Source organism: Cavia porcellus, unplaced genomic scaffold, assembly GCF_034190915.1.
Source record: "Cavia porcellus strain 051 isolate PalLab524CR breed Dunkin Hartley unplaced genomic scaffold, mCavPor4.1 scaffold_30, whole genome shotgun sequence".
In the NCBI taxonomy this organism is placed as follows: Eukaryota; Metazoa; Chordata; class Mammalia; order Rodentia; family Caviidae; genus Cavia; species Cavia porcellus.
This window is the reverse complement of record NW_026947513.1, coordinates 18,458,333-18,485,070: the sequence shown is the minus strand read 5'-3', so window position 1 is coordinate 18,485,070 and position 26,738 is coordinate 18,458,333. Positions and strand designations below refer to the sequence as shown.

The following is a 26,738-nucleotide window of genomic DNA, read 5'->3' as shown; positions in this document are numbered from 1 at the left end:
TCTCTGGGTTCTGTGAATCACAATTTATGCTTCCTACCTCATTAAACAAACTGGGTGCTCCTGTTTTCAGTCCTTCTTTCCAAAAATGTTAGTTAATTCCCAAAGAATGCTAATAGCACTTGAACAATTTTTTGCTCACATTTTCTCAGAGCCCCAGAACGTAACTTGAATACTCTGTATTTACTTTTAAGAGAGTTTCACAACATCTCTTTTATACTTTTATGCCATGAAATCACAGGTAACTTTCCCCCAGACTTTAAGAAATGCCTTCCCAGTGCCTCACTTCTCTTCCATGTCCACAGGTGTCTGCTGCTCTGCAGGTGAGGCTGCTGTATACTGAGTGACAAGGTCACTCCCTGTTAGGCACCTGTCGCAACACCCACTTCACCTCAGCCCTCCTTGAAGTTAATGCTGAAATTAAAGCAGATTTCTTTGTGTCCCCTGAAATAGTAGATTGCACCAGCAGTTTATCATTTCTGTTTATGAAATGATACAGGAATGGGAAATTTATCTTGAAAAACATTGGTATGTTCTTTGCATCTGAAAAAAGACATACTGTTAAGTGAGCATATTGGCCTGTTTGGGCTGCTTAGACTGAGAAATACATACACAGTGAAAATGTACTCCCCACCTTTCTGGAGGCAGGGAAGTCCAAATCAGGACAGAGGGCGTTTCCCTCTGCTTCTTCACACAGTGGGAAGGCAAGGCAGCTCCCTCGAGCCTGGCTTGTGAATCGAGCTCCACAACTTAATTACTTCCCAAAGCCCCCTGCCTCTTAATGCAATTGAACTGGATGTTAGAATCTCACAGAATTTTAGGAGGACCAACATTCAGAGCAAAGCTGATTTGGAGTTTTTGAAAGGGTTTGGGTGCAAGACTCAAACTGGGATAGAATTATGAATTGTGTGAAAAGCATTCTTACCCTTCTTATATTAAAAACACTCTCACTCAAAACCTCTGCTAGCTGGTTCTTTTGCATATTCTTCCAGTCTCATTTGAATCCCAGCTCCTTTTCTGACCAATCCCTGTAGGCAGCCCCCAACCTGTGGCTGATTTTCACTTGTTTCCATTGTCAATCCCCAGCTACATAAAAGTTCAGTGTTGGCAGACACTAACCTTCACGTGCCAACACCTAGAACAACGTGTAGTACACGGTAGGGGCATCATGGCCATCGCTGCAAAGAGTGAAACAGGACAGCAGGTGTGAGATCATCCTGAAGTTCCACCATGAGAGGAAGGGAGGCCCCGCACTGCTGAGTGAAGACGCTAGGACTATGGTGAAGAGAGAAATCCTGGGGGAAACATTCTGCCTAGTAACCCAGGTGACTTGAGGGTATGAAATTCGGGAGTAAAACTGATGCTCACATACTACCAAGAAGGAAAACAGATCATGCCCCACTTGGTTGGTAGAAAGTGCAGGAACTGAGATGGGCAGAACTTTGATAGCTTTACACAGAAACCAAGCAAATTCACCTCTATGTTCCCAATGCATGACCTCACATCTGCATGGGTTCCCTGAGGTAGTTCCTCAGGAGGTCACCTGCGAGGGACCACAACCAGAATTTAACAAGAATCAGAGCTTTCCCTACAGCTGGAAAAAGTTAGAAATACAGTTACAAAAGTTGAAAACAAATTTCTCAAAGAGCAAGGAGGAGATGCTCAAAACTGGTCAACACATATCTAAATATGGGCTGAGACAAAGGGCAGGAAATCATAGTCATGAATGATACTCTGCTGCCTCCCTTCCCAGGTCAGGCTGTCCAGGTAGCGGTGAGCTCCCATGGGGTGGGAGAGGCTGTTACACAACTAAAGGCTGGTGCAGTTCACAAATTCTGTTCTTAACACACACGCTACTCTGCTCCTCTCAGCCAAGCACTTTGCAGGCCCAGAACCATGAATGTCCCAGAACTCTTCAGGAAGGACAGACTGAGCCAGTGTCTACCTATGTTCATGCAGGTAAGCAGGCAGACATATAGTGTTAGGGTTTATATCTAAATGTCCTCCTAAAGCCTCATGTGCTCACACATGGGGCTTTGGGAATGTGGCTGGATCATGGGGGTGTGTTACTCATCACTGGGTTAGTCCAATGGTAAGTTTATAGCTAAATGTGATCTGGGGAGGTAAAGCCTGGTGGGAGGAGGCAGATGGCCTGGAATGATGCGTCTCCCTCTCTCCTCCCTAGATCTCTCTGCTTCCTGTCTGCCTTGTCATGAGTAATCTTCCTGTCTTCCCCCTCTGCCATGTCCCCCCTTCCTCGGAGGCAGCTATGGATCGAAACCTCTATGAAATGTGAGCCAAAATAAACCTTCCCTTTTGTAATTTGTTGGTGCCAGGTGTTGTGTCTCAGCAGGAGAAAGTAAGACATGGCGAAAGGGGATCCATAGACTAGAACTCCTGCCCCACCCTTGCCACCCGGAACAGAGGGCTCCAAATGGGCTGAGCACGAGGAAAGTTCACTGAGAAGGTGTTAAGGGAGGGGTGTTTCAGAAAAGGCTGCTTGGAAGTGGCTCCATTATTTAGGTCATGCTTTGGCAAAAATCATGTGAGGGTGTTACTGAAACTTGGAAACACTCATAACTTATTCAAAATTTCCAATGAATTTCAGTATTTTAGAGCTTTTGGTTCAAAAATATAAAATGCTAACACATTTTGAATAGTGTACATGCCTGCCATCAGAGAAGATGGAAATTCAATAACCAGATTTTGACAAAAAACTTAGCATAATTGGTGGGTAAAGAGAAATAATGAGATTATAACTTATGGGACCAGTGGTGCTCTACCTCCACATGCTTGCTGGAGTTTGGAACCCACCTTTATTCAGCCACAACAGCATCCTAAAACAAACATCAAATTAGGTTGAACATGGAAAATGACATCTGAGTTACTAGCTCAATGTTAACATTTAAAATAATGAAGCATTCACTGTTCTCCTGAAAATATCAGATAGGGCTGTGGATGTGGCTCAGAGGTAGAGTGTTTGCCTAGCATACGAAAGGGCCTAGGTTTAATCCTCAGCATTGCAAAATGAAACCAAACAACCACTGAATAGCAACTTTAATAACTTTATCCTTAAACAGTTCATTTTTAGGTGATTTATTTTACCGCATTGAAAACTTTTTTATAATACAATTTAGTTACACAAAAAAAAAACACCAAAAATACATAGTGGTATAAAAACACTTTGCTATTAGAATTTATAACCAAAATAGGTGGGCGATTATTTAGTTTAGAGATATAAAGGCCATATGACTCTGAAGCCTGGGTTGTTCAATTCTGTGATTTTTTTTCTAGAAACATTTCAATGTGTAAGTTTTTAAATGCAAAAAAGTAACAAAGAACTGAGCATCAGAAACAAACACAGCACCCACTGCCTCCAGCTGAGTCAGATCCTGTTGCAGCATTTCTCTCCTTGGAGTCCACACACACTCAAGCCACTTGGTGGAGTCCCCAGACTTAATTCCCGGCCACTGGAGACATTTCAGGAGCGAACTCGAGTTGTGTTCCTTGGAGCACTGAATCGCCCTTGATGTCATCAGACAGGTTCCTAAGACTCACTGGAATTAAAGTTGTATGGTAGTTAATCTTGATTATCAACTTGACTGGATTGAGAAACACCTAGGAAATTGGTAAAGAGCAGTTCTGGGTGTAGCTGTGGGTATTTCTGGAGACAATGGATTATAAGGACTCTAAATTCATCAATTATGGAAGAGATCATAATTTGATGGACTACTGGGAAATGACTGTGACTCAGAAGGTGGTGCCTAGTTGCGGGGAGCCAGGAGGGTGTGCCCTGAGGGATGGTATCTGCGGTGACAGCTTTCCTTCTTCATGCCCTTCTGCCATGATGTCTATGCCTTGCAGTCAGCCAACCGAGGACACAACCTCTGAACTTGTGACCCAAAATGAAGCTCTCCTTTCAGTTGTGTAAGCAAAGTATTTGGTCTCAGTGATGAGAAGCTGACCGATACACCACTGATAGGCAGGAGGTGGGGGGTCTACTCTCGGACTGACCACTGTGAGCCTCTCTACTTCACTTAGTTCTTCTTTAGGAAGATGAGGCGGGAATTAGGGAATTGATTCTCTGGTAAGCAGTGAAATAGGTTTCCTCCAGCTTTCCAAGACGGAGATTGTTGAGCCAGCCAAATCCTTAAAGCAATTTGAAGAGAGTAGCCAGTAAGTTATTGTACCACATAGAACATTTCTGGATTTTAATTTATATAATGTTTGGTAACACAGGCAGAAGGAAGCAGATGAAAGGTGGGAGGCAATCCCAAAGGCCAGGAGAGGTCTCTGCAGCTTTCTCTAACACTGCATCCTCAGAGGCAAAATCAATCTGTGAAGCTGAGTCCATGTTACTAACGGTATATACTTAGATGGAGGCCTCCGAAAAGTGACTCATATACATACATGCTGTCATTTAAATTAAGTAGATTCCAAAGTTAACTGTGGTGCTTTATACACTGTCCACTCTATTAACCCAGAACTATTTTCCAAAGTTTCCTTTCCTGATGATTCTAAGTCAGGACTGGCTCCAAGTCTTGGGCATTGGAAGGTGAGAACACAAGAAGGCCCATCTTCTTGCAAAGGTTATCACTGTTTAACATGCTGACAGTGATGCCTGGCTAGTTCCAGCGTGTCCTTTCTCCTCTGCTTCCTGAGTGTTAGGCTAGGATGGCTCTAGGCCCACCACCAGACACTGGTTGTAAATCCACCAGACTTTTGGCAGAAACAGCTTCCCTTAGATTTCCACACATGCCCTCGCAAGCCCTGTTTGGAGGTGACTGTGCTTTGTATTTCAGACAGACTAACTGGTGAACTCTGTCGACTCCCAGAGGTTCTTCTGGACCAAAATCACTTCTCCAGCTCTCCACACAGTTGGGATTAGTCTATTTCCTGTAACAAAATCCCTGGGCACTAGGAGCGACTATGATTTACCAAGCAAACCAAACCTACAAACGCCAGATGGATATTGCTCGTATCTGCACTTCTAAGAGGAACCAAATTGAGTGTACACCAGAGTCTCATTTGTGGTCTCTGGAGTGTGCTTGTTGAGGGCTCATAACATCTTCAATGTAAGTGGTATGCATGCTATCAAACAAAAGACAAATTCTAAGTGCATGTGAGTAGGTACCTGTGTGGGGGGAATATAACATGAAACTTAAAAATTTGTCTCTGCAAATCCTCAGTGATATGTGTGGATTCTGTCTATCTTCTTTCCTAAGTCACAGGCAGAAACTATGTTTATCCTACTTCCACAGCGCTCTTGCCCAATGCGATATCTTAACAGCACTCAACACCTACAACTTGTTACAGTTTGTATCTAGATGTACCCCCAAAGCCTCATGCAGTTAGAAGGTCTTTTCAGAGATGGCTGAATCTAGAGTGTGTGATGCTGGGATTAAGGACGTGATTAGTAAACCCCTCCTCTGATTGGTGTGGCATAGTTCTGGTTGAGATTAGGGGTGTGAGTACTACATCCACCCTAGGGCAGGGAGCCTGTGTACAATATAATGGACAGAGTCTTTGTCTCTCTCTCCCTTCTTGCTTTGGCTGTACTGTGGGTACTATTCTCTTCAGTAATGACCCTCTGCCACTCTTAGAGCCAGAGGGCCCTCAGAGGCCTTTTCAGAGGTGCCTTAACCTAGATTTTGTGATACTGGGGTTAAGGGGGTGTGAGTAATAAATCACCTAGTTGTGGTTTGACCTAGTTGTGGCTGGGATTAAGAGTGTGAACACTACACCAGCTCTAGGGTGGATAGCCTGCCTACAATATAACAGAAAGTCTTGTCTTTCTCTCTCCTTCATTGCTTTTTGCTATCTTGTGGATACCATGAATTGTTCTCTGTGATAGCCTTCTGCCAAGTCATCGTGCCTTGGAGCTGGCTGATAATGGGCTAAAACTTTCCTTCCAAATAAACTTTTCCTTCCTTAGCTTTGGATGTTGGATATTTTGCTTCAGCAATGACACAAAAGTAAGTAATACACAGCTAATGGAGTTGATCTCATCAGTGCCACCATTCACACCCCATGTGCACACGTTACAATGTCATAGTGCTTGGGTACCGGTACTGGAGTCAGAACCTGTATCTCAAGTGATTTCACTGATGCTTTGATAATATTCACATTGAGACCCATGTGTGTTCATGAAGTACTCCTTTACCTCTGGGCTGCAAAATTCAAAGTTTAAAAAAGAAAACTATAAAAATGTGGGCATGAGTTATTTATCATTTTATTGCTTGTTTCTCAACACATGTTTTTGAGGAATAGCAATAAGATGTCCAAAATTCAACATTAAATATTCAAATAGTAAAATACAGTGTGGGAAAAAAAAAAGCCCTCAAATGTTAAATAATCTAAGCTCTGTCAGAACCAACTGGGATAGCAGTGACTGGGTTTATCATCACGGTTTAAGATAGACAAGAATTGCTATCCTCTGACCCAAGGAATAGTAAGGAGCCTCAAATGCCAACCAACCCTCTAGGCACTGGAGAGCACTTTGGTCTCCCTTTGCAATGGCTGGGAGATTCTAATGAGTCCAAGTATGGCATTCTGCCCTATTTCTCCAGGTATAAAAAAGATCTTGCTGCCAAGACAGTCAAAAGAAACTCCTGTGGTTACCACTAGAATGTGAAGACCAGAAACAATCCCAAGTCCAGAAGGTGGCCTGCGCCTGCACAGTTCTCTGGTCCTTTGCAAGGAAACAGCCCATTTTAAGAGCACAGGGGAGAGGCCTTCAGCAGTGACCAGCTGAAGGCAGGACAACTGTGAGCAGCATTTCACTTGAAGGCACAGTGTTTTCATCATCCGGAGGGAGAGGGGTCACTGTTGTGAGCTATGTTCAAAATATACATCCTACCTTTGAAAAATTGTTAGCTGCCACACATTTGATTGCTATTTCAGCCCGACTCTTCTGCAAGACCCCGAATCTTGGGTACCTTGAAAATCCTGCTGTGCCCTATTCACTCTATAAGGAATCAGATTTCCAAGAGGTTGAGACTCAAAGGAACACATCGTTGTAATACATCATACAACAGGCAAAAATAAATACATGACTCTGTATGGGTGTGAAACTATCACATACAAAAAATAAATATCTCAGACACTGCAATGGAAGACTACATGCTAACATTACCTGGTAGACTCTCAAACTGGTGATTTTCCCATGAAACATTTATCTACCATGACTCTGATCAACTACACTTAAACTGACAAGCAAAAACGTATGGAAAACATTCTAATTGTTTTTAAAAGCAGACTTCATGAAGTACCAAGAACAGAGGCCAAGTCTGCTGATAGTCATCAACACAGCCAACTTAAATTCCTTTCAGTCCTTTGCCATGGTCATCTTAGGTTTCCATGACAAGAATGGACAAGAGCCAACTGCACCTTGTCATGACAGGTTGTAGCCACATGGACTCTGTCTTAAAGAACAACAGACCCCCACACTTTTGCTTAGGGATCAGCTTGAACCCTTTCTGCTTTGGAAATCTCAGCATTATGAATGCTCCTTGCAAACATGGGGCTGCTCAAAAAAGAAACAACATGAAAACATAAAGGTGCATTTATTTATGTCCATGCCATCTACAGCTACCAAGTACAGTAATAAGGACTAGAGAAAGGATGAATGAGAACCTAAAACAAAAATAACGAACACTAGGACATTTGCCCTCTGATTTGCAAGTCTGAGCTCAAAAAACTATTTTGCCTGTGGGCAAGCCAGTTTCCTCCCTGAGAAGTTCGCTTCATATTCCATTCTCTCACTCCAGCATCTTCTGTCTGTCATGATTAAGGCCTGGACAGTGTTAGGAAGGTGTGCGATCTCTCTGCAGAGCTGTCAATCACCCGTGGGCTCATGCTGGCTGTGGTCAGGCTGCCCAGCACTTAGCTCCTCAGGCCGCCTCCGCAGCTTCTCCACCATCTCCAACAGGGCGGTTCGCTCTCCTTCCAAGGTCAGCACGGCCTGCTTCAGCTTATTCTCATTGGTCAGGAGCTTCTCTACCGTGGCTTCAAGGCTCTGGATCTTACTGTGTGCCACCTGGAGAATGAAGAGAAATGAGAATGTACTTGCCCAAGGTAACACCAAAGGGCTCCACTATGGACTGCACCCCCCTAATTACTTACAGAGCAATTTGGAGCTGGGTACTGACAGAGACAAGCCTATAGGTGTTGATCAGCTCTGGTCACAAGGCAAGACTCCTTCACTCCACCCTTCCAGGCTGGCTGGGCCAAACAAACACCAAGATCCTCCTGCATTTCCTGCCTGCTGGGGCAGTTCTGGATGCCAGATACTGGGATGGTGGCATCTCATGGTGTGGAACCTAATCCCCTGGTATTCCCATTAGGAGACATAGCCAAAGAATGCTTCAGGGAGAAGGGCAGTGTTCAAGGACAGACAGACACCAGCTGTGTTAGGCCAATGGCCTGTTCTGACTAATGCATATGTCTGTAAGGACGAATTGACGTCAGACTGACAAAGACAGTCAAAATGGCACTGCAGTTCTTTTTATTTCCCACAGAGTAACAAGACATCCCCAGAGCGGGATATCTGGAAAGCCTAAAGTGGCACAGGATTTTGCTGACAGGTATCCACAGACTGTCTCTGCTCACCGCTGCCCTTAGAAAGGAGTTGTGTTTCACCCTCCACTCTACAGGAGGAATAAGGCTCTTGCACAGTTTACAACACCAAGAACACAATTAGCACCAGATATGATGCTCCCAGGTGTTCTCTACGCAAGCTCTAACAGGAGGTTGACGTCCCTGGCCTCTGAGAGCCTTCTGCTCAGTGTTGCATTCTCCAACGCTCTGGTCAGTAAGGTTTGACTCTACTCCATTAACCCAGCCCATGCCCTTACGTGTGTTCCATTGATTTCAGGAGGGAAAAATGGCACACTGATTTTTTTTTTTCTCGTTTTCAAACTGGGAAAATAGTTTTCAGTCAAGATACTGTGATCCCTGTGCCAGACAACTCCTGACTCAAAGTCTAGTTCTAGCTGTGCCACTAGAATACTCAAAACACAAGGAGAAAAGCACTGCAATCAGTCTGACACAACCTCTAAACACACTCTGTTCCTCCACCTCCTACCCACTGTCAAGGCTTGGAGAGGTCCCTCCTCACCACTCTGAAGTCCCATCACATTCTGAGGTGCGCCATGAAGCTCAGGGAGTAGTGACCTAGTCTGCATGGCCATATGCCATGCAGCTTTAGCAGGGGACCAATTTTCTTTGGTTAGGAGAGACCTCATTTGCATGGTTATTTTCTGCTCTTAGTGAATGGCAATAAGTCTTTCAATAAGACTTTTGTGGAAAGAAGTTTGTTTTATATCAGGTGATTAAAAATATGGTGAATGTTTGAAGGTTTAAAATTTATCACAGTGAAAGACACACTGACTGCCATTAATCCCCTTCAACACCCCCCGCCCATCGTATTGTTATTTCTGTCCCAGTTCTGGAAGACTTCTTTGTGTCTTTTGGTGGCTGCCTTGGTGTCCTGAATCAATTCAAAATCTTTACAGTAATTTCTGGTCAAAATGACCATTAAAGGAAAATTTTTTGAACTGATTCAATACATGGAAGTGCCATAAAAGCACAATTAAATACATAGAAGAGGACTTCCAGAGCTGCTTCAGAAAGTGGCAAGACCGACGGGATAAATTTATGTTTGAAGTGAGATGGAGTATTTTAAGGGAAATTAATGGCAGTGTGTCTTTTACTGCGATAATTTTAAAACATTCACTGTATTATGTGCTTAATTCTTTGTAACTCTGACATGGTCTTACTTTCCATGGCTTAGATTCAGAATGCAAATCAATGACTCATACATGTTGACGTTTATGAAAAATCCACGTGTTATTTGGAAACATTTGCCATGTCTTACATACTGCTGGACAAAAAGGTGAACGAGTCTCACCTCTAAATTCTACATGGCACTCTGGCATGTAATATGGCAAGTCCACCAACTACATGAAGAGAACAAAGTTGAAAAACAGGTCAATTTTGGTAATTAGGGGGGAAAATATTTACATACAAAACTTAAAGATGTATTAAGACACCTTTCTTACATAAAAGGAGGAATAGCTGTCACATACAACATACATATTCTCATAAAGAACAGCGGGAAAATGATATTCAAGCTTGCATGCACTGATACACCACAATATCCACCCTGACTCTGTGAGCTGCTGTGATTTACCCAGCGTGGTGGCCCTTGGCATGGTGAGAGCTCAGCAACTATGGTGAACTGAACTGGCACAAGCTGGAGTTCTTACTGATTCCCCTAGGAATGCAGAGCTACCTGGTCAACAGAATGTCATATAAGCAGCAAAAAAGCCCCCCAACCCATCACTAAGAAGCCACATGGCCATTCACCTAAGAAAATGCATCTTTCAGTTGAGAACTGCCTGTCTTAAAAAGCCAGATACTTCCAATGCAACGTAAGTTTAGTTAAAGCATTCCATTGTATTGATTTCTGGGGTTCACTGCAGGCTGGAAACTAAAACAAGCAACTGCACCATGCACCCTCACAGGCCACAAGAGGTTGTCTGTCTCCCTGAGATTTCCCCTCAGATTGTGGCTGAGACTTCTGGGAAAGGCAGTATAAGGCATGATTTCAGGAATAAAGAAGTTAACTTGCAGAATGTGACTGGCAATTCCGACTGGGTAAGGATGGCATTTTGCTTCTGTTCCTCTTCAGCAAGTATCTACTTAGTTCTACAGGGAGAAATATGTTTCAGACACAGATTGATCTAGCAGGCTTTCCAGTGCTAGCTTTTCCCGCATCTCCACCAAGCCTTTGTCTATAAAAAGGCAGTTTTTCCTGGAGATCAGTCAGGCTCAGATTAAAACAGAAGGTCATTCTACAGACAGTCCAGAGAACTCCACAGACAGCTTCATAACAAATTTTAAATATCCCCAAGAATTCCTATATAGTGACAGCATTCACTTATTAGTGATACTAAAGAAGTAGAATATATGGTGACTGTGCCATTTGACAACAAATGGGCTGAACCTGCAGCGAGGTCTTTTTTCTGTCTCCATATACAGATGAGGTTACAGGGCAGATCAGGAAGCAGCCTGCCTAGGGACAGTGCGCAGGGCCACCTCCAGTGTGGCAGATCATGGGTTATGCCAGATACTGACTCCATTTCACCTCCTGAGTGCCCAGGACATTCTGCCTTGCTTCTGTGTGTGCTCATCCACCTTAAGGTAGAAGTTTCTAGCAGGGAGAGTCATATCCTTCTTCATCTTGGTACTTGCACCAAGGATCTCCCAAGTAATAAGCATATGTTCTGGTTTATTTTGCCAGGTTTATGTGTCACTTGGCTCCCTCAACTTCTCTCTGTGGACCTAGCTGGCTTCCATTGTGGCAGTAAAAGCTCTTGACTCTCACTACTCAAGTAAGGTTACTGGCATTAAGATATTAGCACCACAACACCTGGAACCAAGCTCGTCTTTGGGCCTGTCTCCCGAAAGGGCAAGTGCAGAAAGAGACTCTGCAAAAGCTCTGGGGCTGCCCAACCCTAGCAAGGGTAACCTGCCTGCTCAGAAATAAAAGGAGCGATTCTCCTGGGATACCTTTGATCTCAACTACAAACATATCAGGGTGAGAAAGGTCCTCTGGTCATGGGAAAGCCAGTCTGCTGTTGCTTTGCTGAGTTAATGAACTACCACATACTGTGGTTCAGGAAGTTGCTCTATAAATATATTCTACCTGCAATTGTTCAAGGAGGTCAAGGTTCTGTTTGCGTAAGCTGCTGTTGGTTTTCTCTAATTTATCCATTCTTTGGTTGTCACTTAGAGGAGAAGAATCAATAAGTTCTTCTTGAAGCACATGGTATTCAACTTCATAAGCTTGCAACTGTTTAGCGATGTCCATCTCAAACACCTGTTAGATACAGAAAGGTCATAAGGCTCCAAAAATAAGAAAAATCTCACACAATCACAATGCAACTACACACACACAGTCATATCAAACAGCATCCATCAGTCACCATCTCCACCATGCGTGGTAACAGATGAAAAAGAAGGAAAACCCAGCACTGAGGGGGTAATAATTTACTTGGAAAGAAAGGATAAAAGAAACATCTAGACATAATTTCAAGGTAACAATAATTCGAAGGTGTCAGATATTCATCTTCCCAAAGCTAAAATCTTCTTTTTAAAAAAAGACAAAAAGACAAAAATTTTTTTAGTTTATTTACTTTAGTCTCTGAAATTATAATTAGGTTACATATATCATATATCAACTAGGGCTTAAAGGAAGAAAACACCAAAAAACCATAGCCTATTTGCACAGTCACCAAGCCAAGGTTAATTATAACTCAGCTGGGTTTCCAGAGTTGCAAACAGCTAAGTAATAGAACTGTTTACTAAAAATACTCTTCTTTGCACAAAGATATGCAAAAATGAGCCAAACCCAAATGTCACTCCCACATACAGATGAGTGAATATGAAACAATGCCTGAGTTGTCTCCCTTCCCATAACAGTAACAGTGATGACAAAATCACACATGTGAAACACAGACCCAAAGTGTGCAAGTAACTCAAGCGATGGTGGCTGTACTTTCTCCAGAGTAAGGAAGTTGCAGAACTGTTCAGGGAATGAAGGGGGACTTCACAAGAGCACAAACTGCCTCTCTACTGCATTTTCCTACAAAAGAAGCTCTAAGGTAGTCACAGACCAGTGGAAGCCAGGTGTGGTGTTGCATGGTTGTAATCCCAGCTACTTGGGAGGTTGAGGCAGGAGAATCGCAAGTTCATGTCTAGCCTGGGTGACTAAACTCTGCCTCAAAATAAAATACACGAAATGAGGATGTGCCAAGCACTTGTTTAATTTTAGCTGTACAAAGCCCTGGGTTCAAGCTTCAGCTCCAAATAAGGAAAAACAAAGAAAGAAAAATAGTTTCTCCTGATAGCTTCAATTTTCAAATATCATGTTTACTTTTGCACCATTCTTTGAGATGAATTTTTCAACTTCTTTTCAGTTTAATTCAGTGATTAGAGAGACCAGAGACAGAAAAAGACAGAGATTTACTCCAGACTCCAGAGCTGGTTTTTTCAGTCCTTTAGTGTGACCATATATGAAGTGAGTGGACATCACCATCTCCATTTCAGGATCAAGGCAACTGGCTCAGAGGCTTTGGGAGAGGCTCGAAATCTGGCTTCAACTGGCCACTCTAAATGACCTTAACTGTTACAAATCTTTCGAGCCTGGCCTCCAACATGGGGCTCATACCAACCACCTCTAGCATCCTGCCGAGAATGAAATGAGACGGCTCACATGAGCGCCCAGCACATACCTAGCTTTCTCGGCTAAGGGACCTGGTCTGCACGCTTGTCACACACCTCCCCATTCCCACCTTGTGCCTCCCCACAACCACAGTGGGGGCTATTTCACAAAGTCTCTGAATAACTCCAACAGAACCAAACAGGAAACCGGAGACCACTGTGGCACTGCATGTAATTACCAATCTGGGAGAAGTAAGTGTCACACACAAAATTTTTTTTACCCACAAAGATTTACTCCTAAATCACTTTTTAACCTGGAAAACCTAGCAAAAAGCCTCTGGCCTCTATGGCTTGAGGATCTATTGGGGTTATGGCTCTCGGTGGTGACCACTGGCAGGTGGGCACACCCTCCTCTGAGCCTCTGTTGGGTCCTACCAGCGGCTGTCCTGGGAGGTCATCAGCTCAGCTACCTGGATCTTTATCTCCTCTCTGCCCCACATGGATGGCCTTGACTGTAGTTACGCCCAGGACTGATCCTCGACTGCAGCTCTGATCCCTGACACTGTGATCAATCTAAGGGTCAATCGCTTAGGCAGGGGCAGAAGAGGAGAGTGGTGGGCCGCCCGTGTCCCTGCCATGTGCAACCCACTGCTGGTGTCAGTGTTTTGGCCATAAATAGAGCAGGAAGGTCTAAGATTAAAACCTGATCCTACAGGATGCTACCTGAGAGAAGCACAGTCAGTAAACAGAGAAGGGGAATGTGAAACTGTGCATAAATAGGAGAACAAGATACACTTGGAGGTGTCATTTTTTGGACGTGTGCTCCCCCAGAGAGTCACACCTAGTGGGATCTAATGTCTTCTCACCATCCTGGCCCCACAGTTTCTCCAGGGTTGTCAGGCAAGTTCCAAACTTTTGAGCCTGGAGAGAAAGGAGCATTCTTTTCTGCTTGCCAAAATAAAAATTACCCATTTCCCTATTTTCAATGTTTTGCCAAGAAGAGAAACAATTCACTTTTTGTTATTGGAGCAACACAGCTATAGTATAGGAAGACTGAAAAGACAAAAGAAAACTTACCAATACAACTTCCATCACTTTGCTCAATTTCCTTTCATCTTTATTTCTGTAAGTATGTTCTTAGTTTCCTATCCCACACTTTTTTTCTCACTTAACATCATCTTCTATAAGCTTCTTCACACTGCTCTATGTTTTTCATAGTCATAATCATATAAATGGCAGCCTGGTTTTCTAGCAACTTACCCCAAACCATACCAAATCACCCATAAAGTACTCAACATAAGCAGTGTTTCTTGCAACTGTAAGAAAATATCCTAATACATATGACTTGCGCCACATTTTTAATTATTTCCTCAGGACACAGTCCAAGAACTGGAACTAGAAATTAAGGAGTATGAATTTTTATAGGGTTGTAAATACATATTGCCAGACTGCTTCCCAAATAGGCAAAATCAAGGCACAATGCCACTATAACGTAACAGTGCACCACCTACAGTGTACCGTTAGAGTTGTGAACTGGCATTCAATGCCAGGTGGTTAAATCTAGTGGATAAGGCATTAGATGTTATGTCATATTTAAATTAAGCATGAAGCTAATATTTTCTCAGCTATCTGTTTACTAGATGGCTCTCCTCTTCAGTGAATTGTCTGTTTATGTTCTTGTCTCTTTTCTTCCTGGAGACTCAGTTTTTCTTTTTGGAGTCTGTGTAATAAAGCTCGCTAAATCTGTAGAGCTAGTCACACCCTGCCCTACAATCTCCTGGTCTTGGTGACCCACAGGAGCTGGGCAGGGGGAGCGCTCTGCCTGTGTATCGACTGCAAGGGGCACGATGTCTGCAATGAACTTAAAAACAACAGTAAAGCTGACTGGAAACAGGTCTGCTTTTTATTATCACCATATGTGAGCAATTCCAAACAATGCCAGAGGTACTGCTGTACCCCACCCCTCTTGGTGGGGCACTGCCGGTCCTTTTATACAACTGCTCGTTTTTAACAGTGCCAACTGCCCAAGGACAGAGGGCTCCTCAAGGGCAGAGGAGACTGCAACACTGTCCCACATCTCCTGAACACAAGAATCCTTAGGATTCTGATTTCCATCCTACAAACTAAGGGCAACACCTCACTGTTCTTGACACAGTGGCTTTCCGTGGTCCTGCGGAGGAGAATCTCCTTGGGGAGCCTGGGAAAGTGCGCTTCTGACTCAGTAAGTCTGGGGTGGGGCCGCAGATTCTGTTTCTAACAAGTTCCTACGTGATATGATGACTACACTGCGACTCAGGGGCCCGTGAACAAACACAAAGGATGTTAAAAAGAGGTTACTGGCTCTGCTTCCCAAAGCTGCTTTTTTTTTTTGGTCTTTTTCCTTTTTATCGGTACCGGGGATCCAACTCATGACTGCCTGCTTGCAAGGCAGGCGCTTATGCCGCTGAGCTAAACCCCCAGTCCCCCAAAGCTGCTTTTGATGCTTTCTACCATAAAATGAACTGAGGCTTCAAGGTCACCCCACACTCACTTCCCTCTGGTACTAGTCTTTCCCAGAGCACCCTTCTTCCTGGGCCAGTAGATACTTACAGTTTACAAGCAACTGGCAGTTCCCTGGGTGAGCACAAGTCACACTGAGGAGCTGCCCCAAAGGCTTTGGTGACCTGGGGGCTTACTCTGGCCTGTCAATCACAGAACTGCCTCTGTGGCTGCTCCCAGCCTGGCCACACCGAGCCAGAGCTCTGAAGCCCATCCTCTGCCACTCTTGCTGAGGCCTTCTGTGGGGAGCTCTCTAATGAAATGGGGCCCTGGCTGTCACAGAGGAGCACTCACACTCTTGCCACGGCAGTGAAAGCTTCTGTTGCTCCCACTCTGTGATCCCTAAGGTCCCGCCTGGAGCTGCCGAGGGGCTGAGCTGTGCTGTGGCCTGCTCTTCACATAGGACTCTGGAGGAAAGGCCCCGGGAGAAGGGCAGTAAGCCTGGGGGAGACTCAGAGTCACAATCCAGACAGAAACAGGGAGGACAGAGGGCTTCCTGGAGTTTTATCTTTTTTTTTTTTTAATCAAGACTAGAATGAGAAGTTGGGTGCCAAATATAGATTTTGTGCAACCTATACCCTTGTACCCATCCCGTTTCCAAGCTGAAGACATCGGGCAGCTGGAATTGCTCTTTGTTCCCTCACACCTAGACCTCTGGCATGTTGCGATCTTCCAGTTCAGAGGTCAGCCAATTACAGCCATGGGTTGCTTTTGTAAACAAAGTTTTACTGAACATAGGCACTTGGTCCCTTTATATGTCTACAGCTCCTCTACACAGCAAAGGCAAAGCTGAATAGGCGCAGCAGAGTCCTTATCAGCTGCAAAACCTGAAATGCTTCCTGTCTGAACTCTGCACAAAATGCTGACCTGCTCAGTCTTTTAGCTCCACCCGGATTCCACTACCACAATTCCAACAGCAGTACTCAGGCACCCCAAGGCCTGGTTCCCATTGGCCCTGTCGCTGCAAATGTGGTGCTGGGTCCGTCACTTTCTCTATGCCCCTGTTCTTCATCTAAAAAATGGGGATTGTAATATTATATCCTGGAGTTGATAAGGAGTCAGTGGAGTACTGAGTTCCAAGTTCAAAACAGCTGCCTGAAACAAATCAGGCACAAAAAGACAAACTACGCTCTTCCCAAACTGTGTGCACTTCTGTATCTTCAATATGCTAGGATCCTTCAGTATTGCTTTCTACAAGAAAGGGCAGTAATGGATATTTCCTCTGGCTCGATACTCAGGAGGTAAACTGCACAGTGAAGAGACCCGCCTTGAGATATAGATATAACCTCAGTAACCAAAGCCAAGAACCTACTGGACATAGATATGACCTCACTAACCTACTGGACATAAGCTATGACCTCAGTAACCAAAGCCCCAGCAGATATGTAACCTAAGTATTTACCACAAAAGCTATAAAAAAGGAACTGAATACAAATATGCTAGAAATAAAAGAATCACAAGGACGGACAACTCAGTATTAAGATGAAGGTAAGATCCAGAAAAACTCCCTAATTCCATGACTCCCAGAGACACCTGAAGTTGAATGGCTGCCGAAGCACTTTGAGGTGAGGGGTGCTGGCAGGCCCGCTCTCCCCTTTTGCAGTAAGTACAGTGAGTATGAGCCAGTGAATTAACCACTTACCATCCTCTCAGGAATGTGGTCATGAGTGGATGAGATCATGTGTATGTACAGATTCTCTAGAACCTGGCCAAAGGGAAGGACTCAACAAGCCAAAGCTATTCCCCATCAAGAGGACCATGCCAGGGAAGTAAAGCAGGAAAAGACAGAGAATGTCATTAACTAGAAACCGGGTACAGAATGGAAAAGAACTGCTCTTTCATACGGGAATATTCAGTGTGCAGAGATCCAAAGTAATGATTGATAGGAAGCGGTCTCCTTTTTCCAGGTTAGACTTGTGCTTTTTTTGCGTTTAACCATTCACCATCTAATCTAGGTGTAATTTCCAGCTAAACCTCCAACATTGCATAGAACAATGGTTCTACTATAAATGGAAACCACGTACTAAAACCACACTTGTGTAACTGAATTTTGGGGGGAAAAAACACACACACCAATAAAAGCAAATAAAAAATCTGAGCCAACAGATAAAGCCAAAATATACATGTTTTCTATCACAAACTATTATACAAGCTACAGTACATAATACCTTAGTTCACAAATGCTTCTGTTGGCAAACAATCTGGTTACAAAACATAAGTGTTTGGCAAAACTTTGCAAACTCTGCATCAGATGACAAACATGATCATGGCCATCTTCCGCACACAAACACAAACTCAGCCGTCTTTCTCCAAAATTGTAAAACGAACTTAGTTCATAAACCAAGGTATTATTGTATTTCCAAAAATTTTCAGTTAATACTATTCAGCGGAAAAAGTGCAGCTTTCGTAAAAGCCTGTATTTTACAAATGTATGGATTTAAGGAAAATAAACATTTAAGAGCCGAATGTCTCTTAAATGTAAGAAACTGACAACTTTTGCAGGCTGTCACATCTAAACACTGCTGAGTTTCCTTGTGCCATTTCACCGTTACACAACACACACACCTAGTCAAGCATTTCATCATCCAACATGGATCTGCCTCCTACACAGCAGCACTGCATAACATGCTGCTGAGAAAGCAGCATGGGTGGAAAGCATCTCCTGCTCTGAATTTCAGCTTCAACAGATCCAAAATCACTTAAGTGTTTGGAAGCTCTGGGCTGAACCATACCTGATTGATGGTCTTCTCCATTTGCACCAGACCCAGGTTGGGCAGTGTGTTTTTTATGAAGTCCACTATGGTTTCGAGGTTCTCATGCTGCAGAATCAAGGGCTTGTGGCTTCCCAACAGACTTAAAGCCACTTTAAATATGACCTCTGATCCCTGAAGGAAGATCATATCTGGGAAAACACAAGGATTTCAGAGGTAAACCATACCGGTTTCTAGTGAAATACCATTTTCTGTTTCCTTTTCCTCATAGTATAAAGCAGGAAAGTGGGAAATCTAACCCCAAAGTGAAAATTTTATTTTTTTTAAGAACTGGATATTTCACAGGGGGTTATCAAGACAATACTGCAAACAGTAAAAATAATATATAAACATACTGCTTAGATTTTGTCAAAGGTTCAGATAAATCTTTTTTCCGCTCTAAAAATGAATTAAATTAAAGCAGGTTTCAAAGTTAAACTGAGAATGAGACCAAATGTTTTTCTAGGAATGCTCTGGATTTTTAAAGGACTTACTAGTAGAAAATGCTTTTACGAGTAGGTCTAAAAGATGTTTACTGATATTGTATCAGAAATTAAGATAGAGTAAGTGAAAAAGTGCCTCTATTTCCTGTTTTAAAACAAGAGATGAAATTAAGTTATCTAAAAATTGTAAAAGGGTTACTCAGTTGTCGAAGTACATTATTAAATGTAAACATGCTGAATTTCCATTCAGCGAAAGACATTTTCTCCCTGAGGAGTTTAAAGAACTTGGTGAAAGTTACTTTCTAGTTCTTGCCATATTTCAGCATGGCTGGTGAGTAACAGCAGGTTGCATACTGACTTATTTCAGCAGGAGGCAGCAGGCAAGTGGCTGAGATGACCACATGAGCAGCCGGAGCTGCTGGAAAAGAATCTAATGCCCTGAGGCCAGCGCAGCCACAGCAACTATTTACTGGATGACTAAAAGCAAGCAAGTTATGTATGAAAATACATAACTTTATAAAAAGTAAAAATATTATTAGGGGCAACGGCCAGTATTATTTTTAGTCTTTTGTTTCTGGCTTTCAGATAATGGAAAGACAAAGTTGTGAAGTGTAAAATCAAGAAGAACAAAAGCAGGCAAGAGGACAAACCCCTACCATGATGCCTTCCAGGGGGCTCAGTGTGATGCCATGTAAGAACTATTAAGAAACAGAAAAGCAGCGGGTGCTTGCTCCCATACAAATGGGAAACTGAGTCAGGGTGGCTTCAGACAAAGCAGGGGGAGGAGAAATGACATCTAGTGTCTATGGTCAATTAGCCTCAGGATGCTCTGTGACCTTCACAAAGCCCTTGACCACCAAAGCGGAGTTGGTGTGCACCTGGATGGACCCTGGGCAGTGTCACCCCTGAGCTCAGCCTGCACCAGTGTACCAGCACAGGGACCTCGCTACTCCGCACACATCACCACTGCTGGTGGCCAGGGTGTTCCTGGGGGTGGGAAGGACCGGCCATTCTTCTTTCCTAGCACTTGTCCCTGAAGCTGGGAAGATAAATTAGAAAAGCGATTGCATCGTTGAAATCGGAGTTTCTTAAGGGGACGTGTGATGTGTGTAAAGGGGGAGTTACCAAAGAGGATTCCTATGAAAAGCCTGGTCCATAAACCATACGGCCTAACCATGCAATTCACCACCGCAGGAAATGAAGACCTAAGGTGCATTTTTAAATGGAAATTATATTTCTACAAGAAAGTAAATTCGAAGTCTCAGTGATTTGTAACAATAAGGCTTCTTTTCAGTATGTCGACCTTTGTAACTGAACCAAAAGTTTATCTTTCAGAATAAAAATTGAGATCTTCTTTGTAAAGATTTTGGGGAAGGCTTCTATTCCCAGCCCAGAAACAAGAAAAAAAAGCACCTTTCGTTGAGGCTGCTTGTCACTGCGGCTCTGACATGCGGGCTCATGAATGCTTGCTGCTAGCCGGGGAGCTCCCTTTGTCTCCATGCCTGCCTCTCCCGGCACCCCACTTTGACCCTAGATGCTTTGGGAGACCAGAGAGCCCTTAAACATGGACTTCACTGGATGCCCAATGCAGGAATGTGGTGAAAGGGTTGAAGAAGACCCAGCTCCTCAAGCTTCGGCATGGAAGACGGATCTCCTGAATTTACCTGATGACACTTGGGGGCAGCAGCTACATTCTTTAAACAATTGGTCCCTTCCTTTTCTCCTGAACTTCTAAAGATAATTTTTAAAAGAATAATTTAAAATTATTACTTACAATTCAACAACTATTTTTATTCTGCTTAGTTTCTAATCTTTATACATTTGTACTCTGGATTGATTATTCATTTGTTATTTTTGTGATACTGGGGACTGAACGGAAGGTTCACTAAGCTACCGCCCCCCACCTTTTTAAATTTTTGAGACAGTTTCTAAATTGCCCAGGCTGAGCTTGAACTGTGATTTTCCAGCTCCAGCCTCTCACAGTGCTGAGATTCCAGGTGTGTGCCACCATTTATAGATGGCTTAGATAGATAGATAGATAAAACAGTACTGTCCTTAAAGAGTACACGAGGGCTCTGCACTGTGAAACCACTGTGTGGAAAATTAACAGTGGACACTACTGCAACAATGCGCAGCCGCCTGCCAGTACTTTCTGCCTTTCCCTTCTTAGGTTTTTAAGCCACCTGGAAACAGGGAGTTCAGGAACTTTAAATTCAGCTGACTCCCATAGTGCACTTGATTCACTGAGAACAATGTAAATAGCTACTTTCATTTGGAGACATTTTAGCAGCACTTTTACCCTACTGAGTAATTTTTACAATTCCATGATTTGAAAGTGCAATTTTCTTTTTCTTTTCTAATTACCTTTTTCCACAGTAATCCTTGTCTCTCCTTAACTTTCCCCTGGGAGGCTGCAGTCCTCCAGAGTGCACAGAGGAACAGAAAGGCTGATAACTACACAGATTTTGCAAAAACTCAGTTCATTGGCTGGGCATGGTAATGCACGCTTTGTAATCCCAGGCTTCTGGGAGGCTGAGGCAGGGTTGCATGTTTGAGCCCAGCCAGGGTAATTTAGTGACTCAGCAAGACTGTCTCAATCAATGAAGCAAGCAAGCAACCAAGGGCTAAGGATCTAGCTCCGTGCAAAAAGCCTGAGTTCAATCCCGTGTATCACTATTACCACCCCCAAAACAACAAAATCCTCAGTTCCTCAGCACTGCAGTGTGCTGCCTAAACAGCCTGTTTGCTGACCATACAATCTTGTCTTTATTTTCATCCTGAAGCCTTTGCTATATTGCAGGTGGCTTTTGTAATCTGTGCCAAACCCTTAATTTTGCACTCCACCTCCCCTTCATCTCCTTGGCAGGGCACCCTAGAGGACAACATCAGGGGTCGAACACTACAGCTTCCCCTTTGGCAAGAGCAAGCCAACTTCAATTTTTCAGACTTCCCTTCCAAGGCAGATGTGGTTAGGTCATGAACAAAGTGACCATTTCTTCCAGGGCCCCCCTACATTCAAACATATAGAGGAGGCGAAACACAGGAGGCGGCTATTAAATATCATGTCACCCAGATGGGGCTGACCTCAGACAAGTGTGAATGTGTGGCTGGTAGCTACCCCTCCAAGTAGCATATCCTTAATCGGAGATAAAAATTAATATGTGAGCTATGCTGATGTGAACTGTGAGTCTTTACCTAGTATACAAAATAGTGGATGGTCAATACAAGTTCACATACTGTCAGACTTTTCCCAGGCTCAAAGCCTCATAATGAAATGGACTCTGGCCAAGAAACAAGAGTGGATGTCAGGTTCCAACCAAAAACAGTTAACTGCTGTCATGGAGTTAAACAAATCCATTTAAATTACCAAAGTTATAGGTAGAAGTGGATTTGAAATATCAAGTTTTTCAGTGGACTCAAGGGTTTTAAGTCCTAAAGGCTGGGGTGGACGATGCACACTCACTCCTGTTTGCAAAGTGACATCACAGCAGAGGGCAGCTGTGAGATGCTACTTCCTGCCTGTAATCCCAGGAGCCCTCTCTCAGCCAGACAGGAAACCACTGAGTGCAGCAGGGAGCCGAGGGACCCAGGAATTAGGAAACATGGGCATCTTTCGGTACACTGTGTAAGAGACTCCAGGACCCACCACCACCTAGGTAACAGAGAAAGGCAGCCTGTTTCTACTGTCCAGCTTTTAGCTCTGAAGTCACTACAGTGACCTTCATTTGTTCTGCAACAGAAGAGCTGCCACCTCCCAAGGTTGTTGGTTTTCCACATCCTTTACACTTACTACTTACTAAGTAAGCCTAAGCAAAGATTCGCCTCCTACAGCCCAAAAGGCTCAGCAGGCAGCAGCTCCAGGGGGGCCTGGGGTAGGGATGACTCAGTGACCACCACTCCACTCCTTCCAGCTGAGGCAGTGATCAGCCCACCCCACTTGGTAGAACTTTCCTCACAAACCACAAAATTCAATGTCTGAACTGTTTTTGAACTTTTAACAAACCACATTCCTCCTCCCCTACTGTATCAGATTCTCTCCAAGACCCTGTATCAAGCAGATAAACAATGAGGAGAAAACAGAAAGTAAAAAAATACGGCAGTGATTGGCAAGAAAGAAAAATTCATAGCCAAAGCTCTTAAAAAGCTTTTATAACTGTTCTGTTAGTACATACAACTCTCCATGGGGGCTCTGATTTTTTTTTTTTTTAACAATGTTCTAAACCTCCATGAAACCTGATTAACAATTTGCTTCACCATATTTGGTATCTATTGTGTTTTAGGTCTTTTTAGAGTTTGAAAATAATTTATGTAAATAAGGGTTAAAAATATTTTACATTTTAAGACTATGGTTCTTCTAGTGAGGCCAACTGAGAAATGGTTCAAAGATTCTTGAGGATAGAAGGGAATAATGACCTTTTAAAATTCAGTGTTCTACAGAGAAGGCAACAAGTGTTCATTAGATTACCAAGCAAATTTAGGATTTCTAGGATCTCTGGATATATAGCATGTGTACCCAAGGTATGCCTAAAGTAGCACACTCTCCATGTTTTTGAACATCCCCTGTATGACATTCTCAAGCTCTAAAAATAAATCATAAAAGTATGACAAGGTTACATGTTTTTAAGCTACTCAATGACTCTCCAAAAACAGCATTTAAATACACTTGATAACTAGTGTTGATTTCTTCCTGTTTTTTTTGAAATCCTGTATTATTTCTTTTTGTTTTGCTTTAAAAATAAAGAGAAAAAAATAAATACACTTGATATGTGCTCATTATCAGTTTTTTAAAGCAACTTTTTCCTTCACAATAAAAAAGGAAACCTCAATTGTCAAAAAATACTTTCATTTTGAAGCAGGGAAATAAACCATGTAAGAGTTGATCATGGCCAGGTGTGGTGTGCACACCTGAAATCCCAGGATTCAGGAGGCTGAGGTGAAGAATGTCAAGTCCATATAGAGAAAGACTGACACATATGCATACGTGTGCATGCGTGCAAATTAAACATGCTCACAGTATCTTACCAGGCTACTGAGATGAAGGCAGTTTTGAGATTTTGCACATGAACACCTACATCATCAATGCCAAAAAGAGGATGATTTGACAGGTGATCAAACTGACGGCACAGCAGGGCACAGAAATGGAAGTAATTGTGATACCTGAAATCCATGTAGAGGTGCCAGAGCAGAGGAGAGGAGAATCACCACATGGAGGGGTCACCCAAAGCCCTGACAGGTCTTCCAGAGGGTGATTATGGAGAAAATGAAAAGCCGAGTGCAGAGAAAGAAAAGAAATGGGAGGAGGGATAAGGGAGTCTAGAAAGAGCAAGAGCTCAGAAGGTGCAGGTCAAAAAGTTGTGCAGAATGGTCAGTGGACAGCACAGTTACGAGGTGGAGAGGCTGATTCCTGAGAAATACACCCAGGGCTCCCTGTCAGATCTCCCAGAGTGTCTGCTCTAGGGACGCCTCATGGAGAGGGAATCTGACCAAACCCATGAATCAGAGACACCTAGGGAAGCCCAGGGTGTCCAGAAGTGAGGTGGCACCTGAAGTGCCAACGCCAACCCTGACCTATCGAACTGGCCTATCGAACAGTACGCTGTTCTTGTGAGATGCAGCTATAGAAATAAGCAGAATCATCACTGAGTGAGAATAAATGCTTCTTCTCCAACAGAAGAACATTCATTCTGGCAAAAACATGCATGAAGCTCACCAAAGACTCTGGCTACAAATCCCAGCGGGAATTGTGAGGCGAAGACGGTGAGAAACCATGGGGCGGCGTAGAGGCTGGGTCCGATCTCATGCTCCTCCAGGTGGTCGTAGAGGTCGCGGTGGTAGTCATGAAGGAGCCTTGAGAGCTGGTACATTTGGATCTGCAGGCGAGATGCCCACCAACACTGAGAGTTAGCCATCTGCTACATGCACAAGTCACCCAACCCATCACGAGGTCTAGGAGAATTATCAGCACTTTAAACTTAGGCTCTCCTGCTTGAGCCTCCCAGAGTGCAGGAACTACTTGCACGTGCCACCATGCCCAGCTTTTTAGTCACATGATTTGGTATTCTCAAATTCCTTGCTCTAAAGATACTTTCTAAGACTGAAAGCACAGAATCCTGCCATGAAGTGAACACATAAACACGTGCCTCAACATTTTAGGCAACATTTAGGAATAGTCATGGAGCAGGACCCAGAGCTCTCTCCACCTCTGAAAGGTGACAGGACCAGCAACCGGCATGCAGAAGGAACACTGCTGTGTTTGGTTTCCTGATAGACTAGTGAACCCTTTAGAGCTTTCAATGATAGCAATAGCCCACTGTGGCACCCATGACACAGGTCCCAACCACTAGACTAAGTTTAGTCAATGAATACTAACTGGAACCTCCTCCATCCAAGCACTGTTTTAGAAATCAGAGACACAGCTCTTGCACTAGCAAGATCCCTCCCTTCTCATAAAGCATACATGCTGGTCAGAAAGCAAAAAGGTAAACGAGTAAGTGAACACAATCAATAATTTCCAGCAGTGAATGTGTTACCCCAAAGGAACAAGACAGGACAATGCACCATGGTATGCTTGGGGCAGAAGTGGAAGACAGAGTTGCAGTGGTCAACTCTCCCTGGATGTGATACTTGAGGTGAGCCTCGGGTGATGGAGTGAGGGAGGGGTGTGGAGGCCCTGGTCAGAGAGGGCAGCAGCACGCAGGCCGAGAGGGAGGAGAAGAAGATGGGTACAGAGGGAAGGTGTTAGAATCAGACAGGCCTGGGATTAACTGCAGCTCTGCCCCTTCACTGTGTGACAAGCGCAGATTATGCACCTGCTTTGAGCCTCTCTTTTCTTATCTACAAATTAAGACAGTTAATAGTGTCTTTCCATGTGGATTATATAACTGTGTATAAAGCACATGGAACGATGGATGCATGGAGCCAGGAATCAGCAATGACAACTGTCATAATGTTAACTGATGGTAAAAAAACCTCCTTCCCTGTACCTGATGAGAGCTAGCACACATTTTTTAGCTCATTTTTATAGTGACATAACAGAACATAACACACCTGCAAAATAATCATGTCTGGCCGATACTGTTTCCGCAGTCCCATGTCAAACATCAGAAACTTGAGCATTTTAAATGCCTCTTCCTCACTCATATGAAGCAGCAGGATGCCCGCCACAAAGCTGAGACCTTGGCAATATCCCACTTCCTGGTCGAGGAGTGAGTAGGCCTTCAGAATGTTGTAAAGGGACAACTGCCCAGCTCCAAGCTGGGCAGAGAAGTACGGATGCGTAGGAAAGGTTCGCCCTGGAAAAAGAGAACAGGCAAGTTGTTGTTGCTTCAGGTTCAAACAACAGGATCATGGGATGCTGGATCGCAGTCTCTAATACCTGACACTGCCTCTGCTCTCTGAACAACGGCAGCTGGTTGTCCCAGGAATGTTTGCAATTGAAAATGAGCTGTCTTTTGATGGTGGTTCAGGTGAAAGAAATTACAACTACCTTTGGCCCTGCAAATGTGTGGACTTCAATATAAAACAAAACGGAAACTGTTGTGCTTCTAATACACCTCTTGGACATTTCTTTTTCCTTTTTATCGGTACCAGGGACCGAACTCACGACTGCCTGCTTGTAAGGCAGGTGCTTATGCTGCTGAGCTAAATCCCCAGCCCCTACCTCTTGGACATTTCTGCACTTTGAAGGTACAGGCTGTGCTGTCCAACAGGCTGAGGGGCAGCAAGTGTTTTCTTTATTCCAGAAAAGCTTAAAAGAAGCCTTCAAAATCCTTATCATTTTCAC

At 43.7% G+C, this 26,738-nt stretch overlaps 1 protein-coding gene across 7 annotated transcripts in view; it reads right to left on the bottom strand.

The window, feature by feature from the left end:
• Positions 1–6,213: 6,213 nt before the first annotated feature.
• Positions 6,214–26,738, bottom strand: part of Tbc1d1 (TBC1 domain family member 1) — a 220,626-nt gene continuing 200,101 nt past the window's right edge. For 6 of the 7 annotated variants that reach the window (XM_063240405.1, XM_063240407.1, XM_063240409.1 and 3 more), the window contains 5 exons: positions 26,003–26,247; positions 24,666–24,825; positions 18,495–18,664; positions 11,708–11,881; positions 6,214–8,035 (listed from right to left, as the gene is read on the bottom strand). In XM_063240405.1, coding sequence (XP_063096475.1) covers positions 7,835–8,035; positions 11,708–11,881; positions 18,495–18,664; positions 24,666–24,825; positions 26,003–26,247 — 950 coding nt within the window. In that variant the 3' untranslated portion in view covers positions 6,214–7,834. Of the gene's footprint in view, positions 8,036–9,907; positions 9,957–11,707; positions 11,882–18,494; positions 18,665–24,665; positions 24,826–26,002; positions 26,248–26,738 lie in introns of all 7 variants that reach the window. The other variant, XM_063240408.1, reaches the window with a different exon arrangement.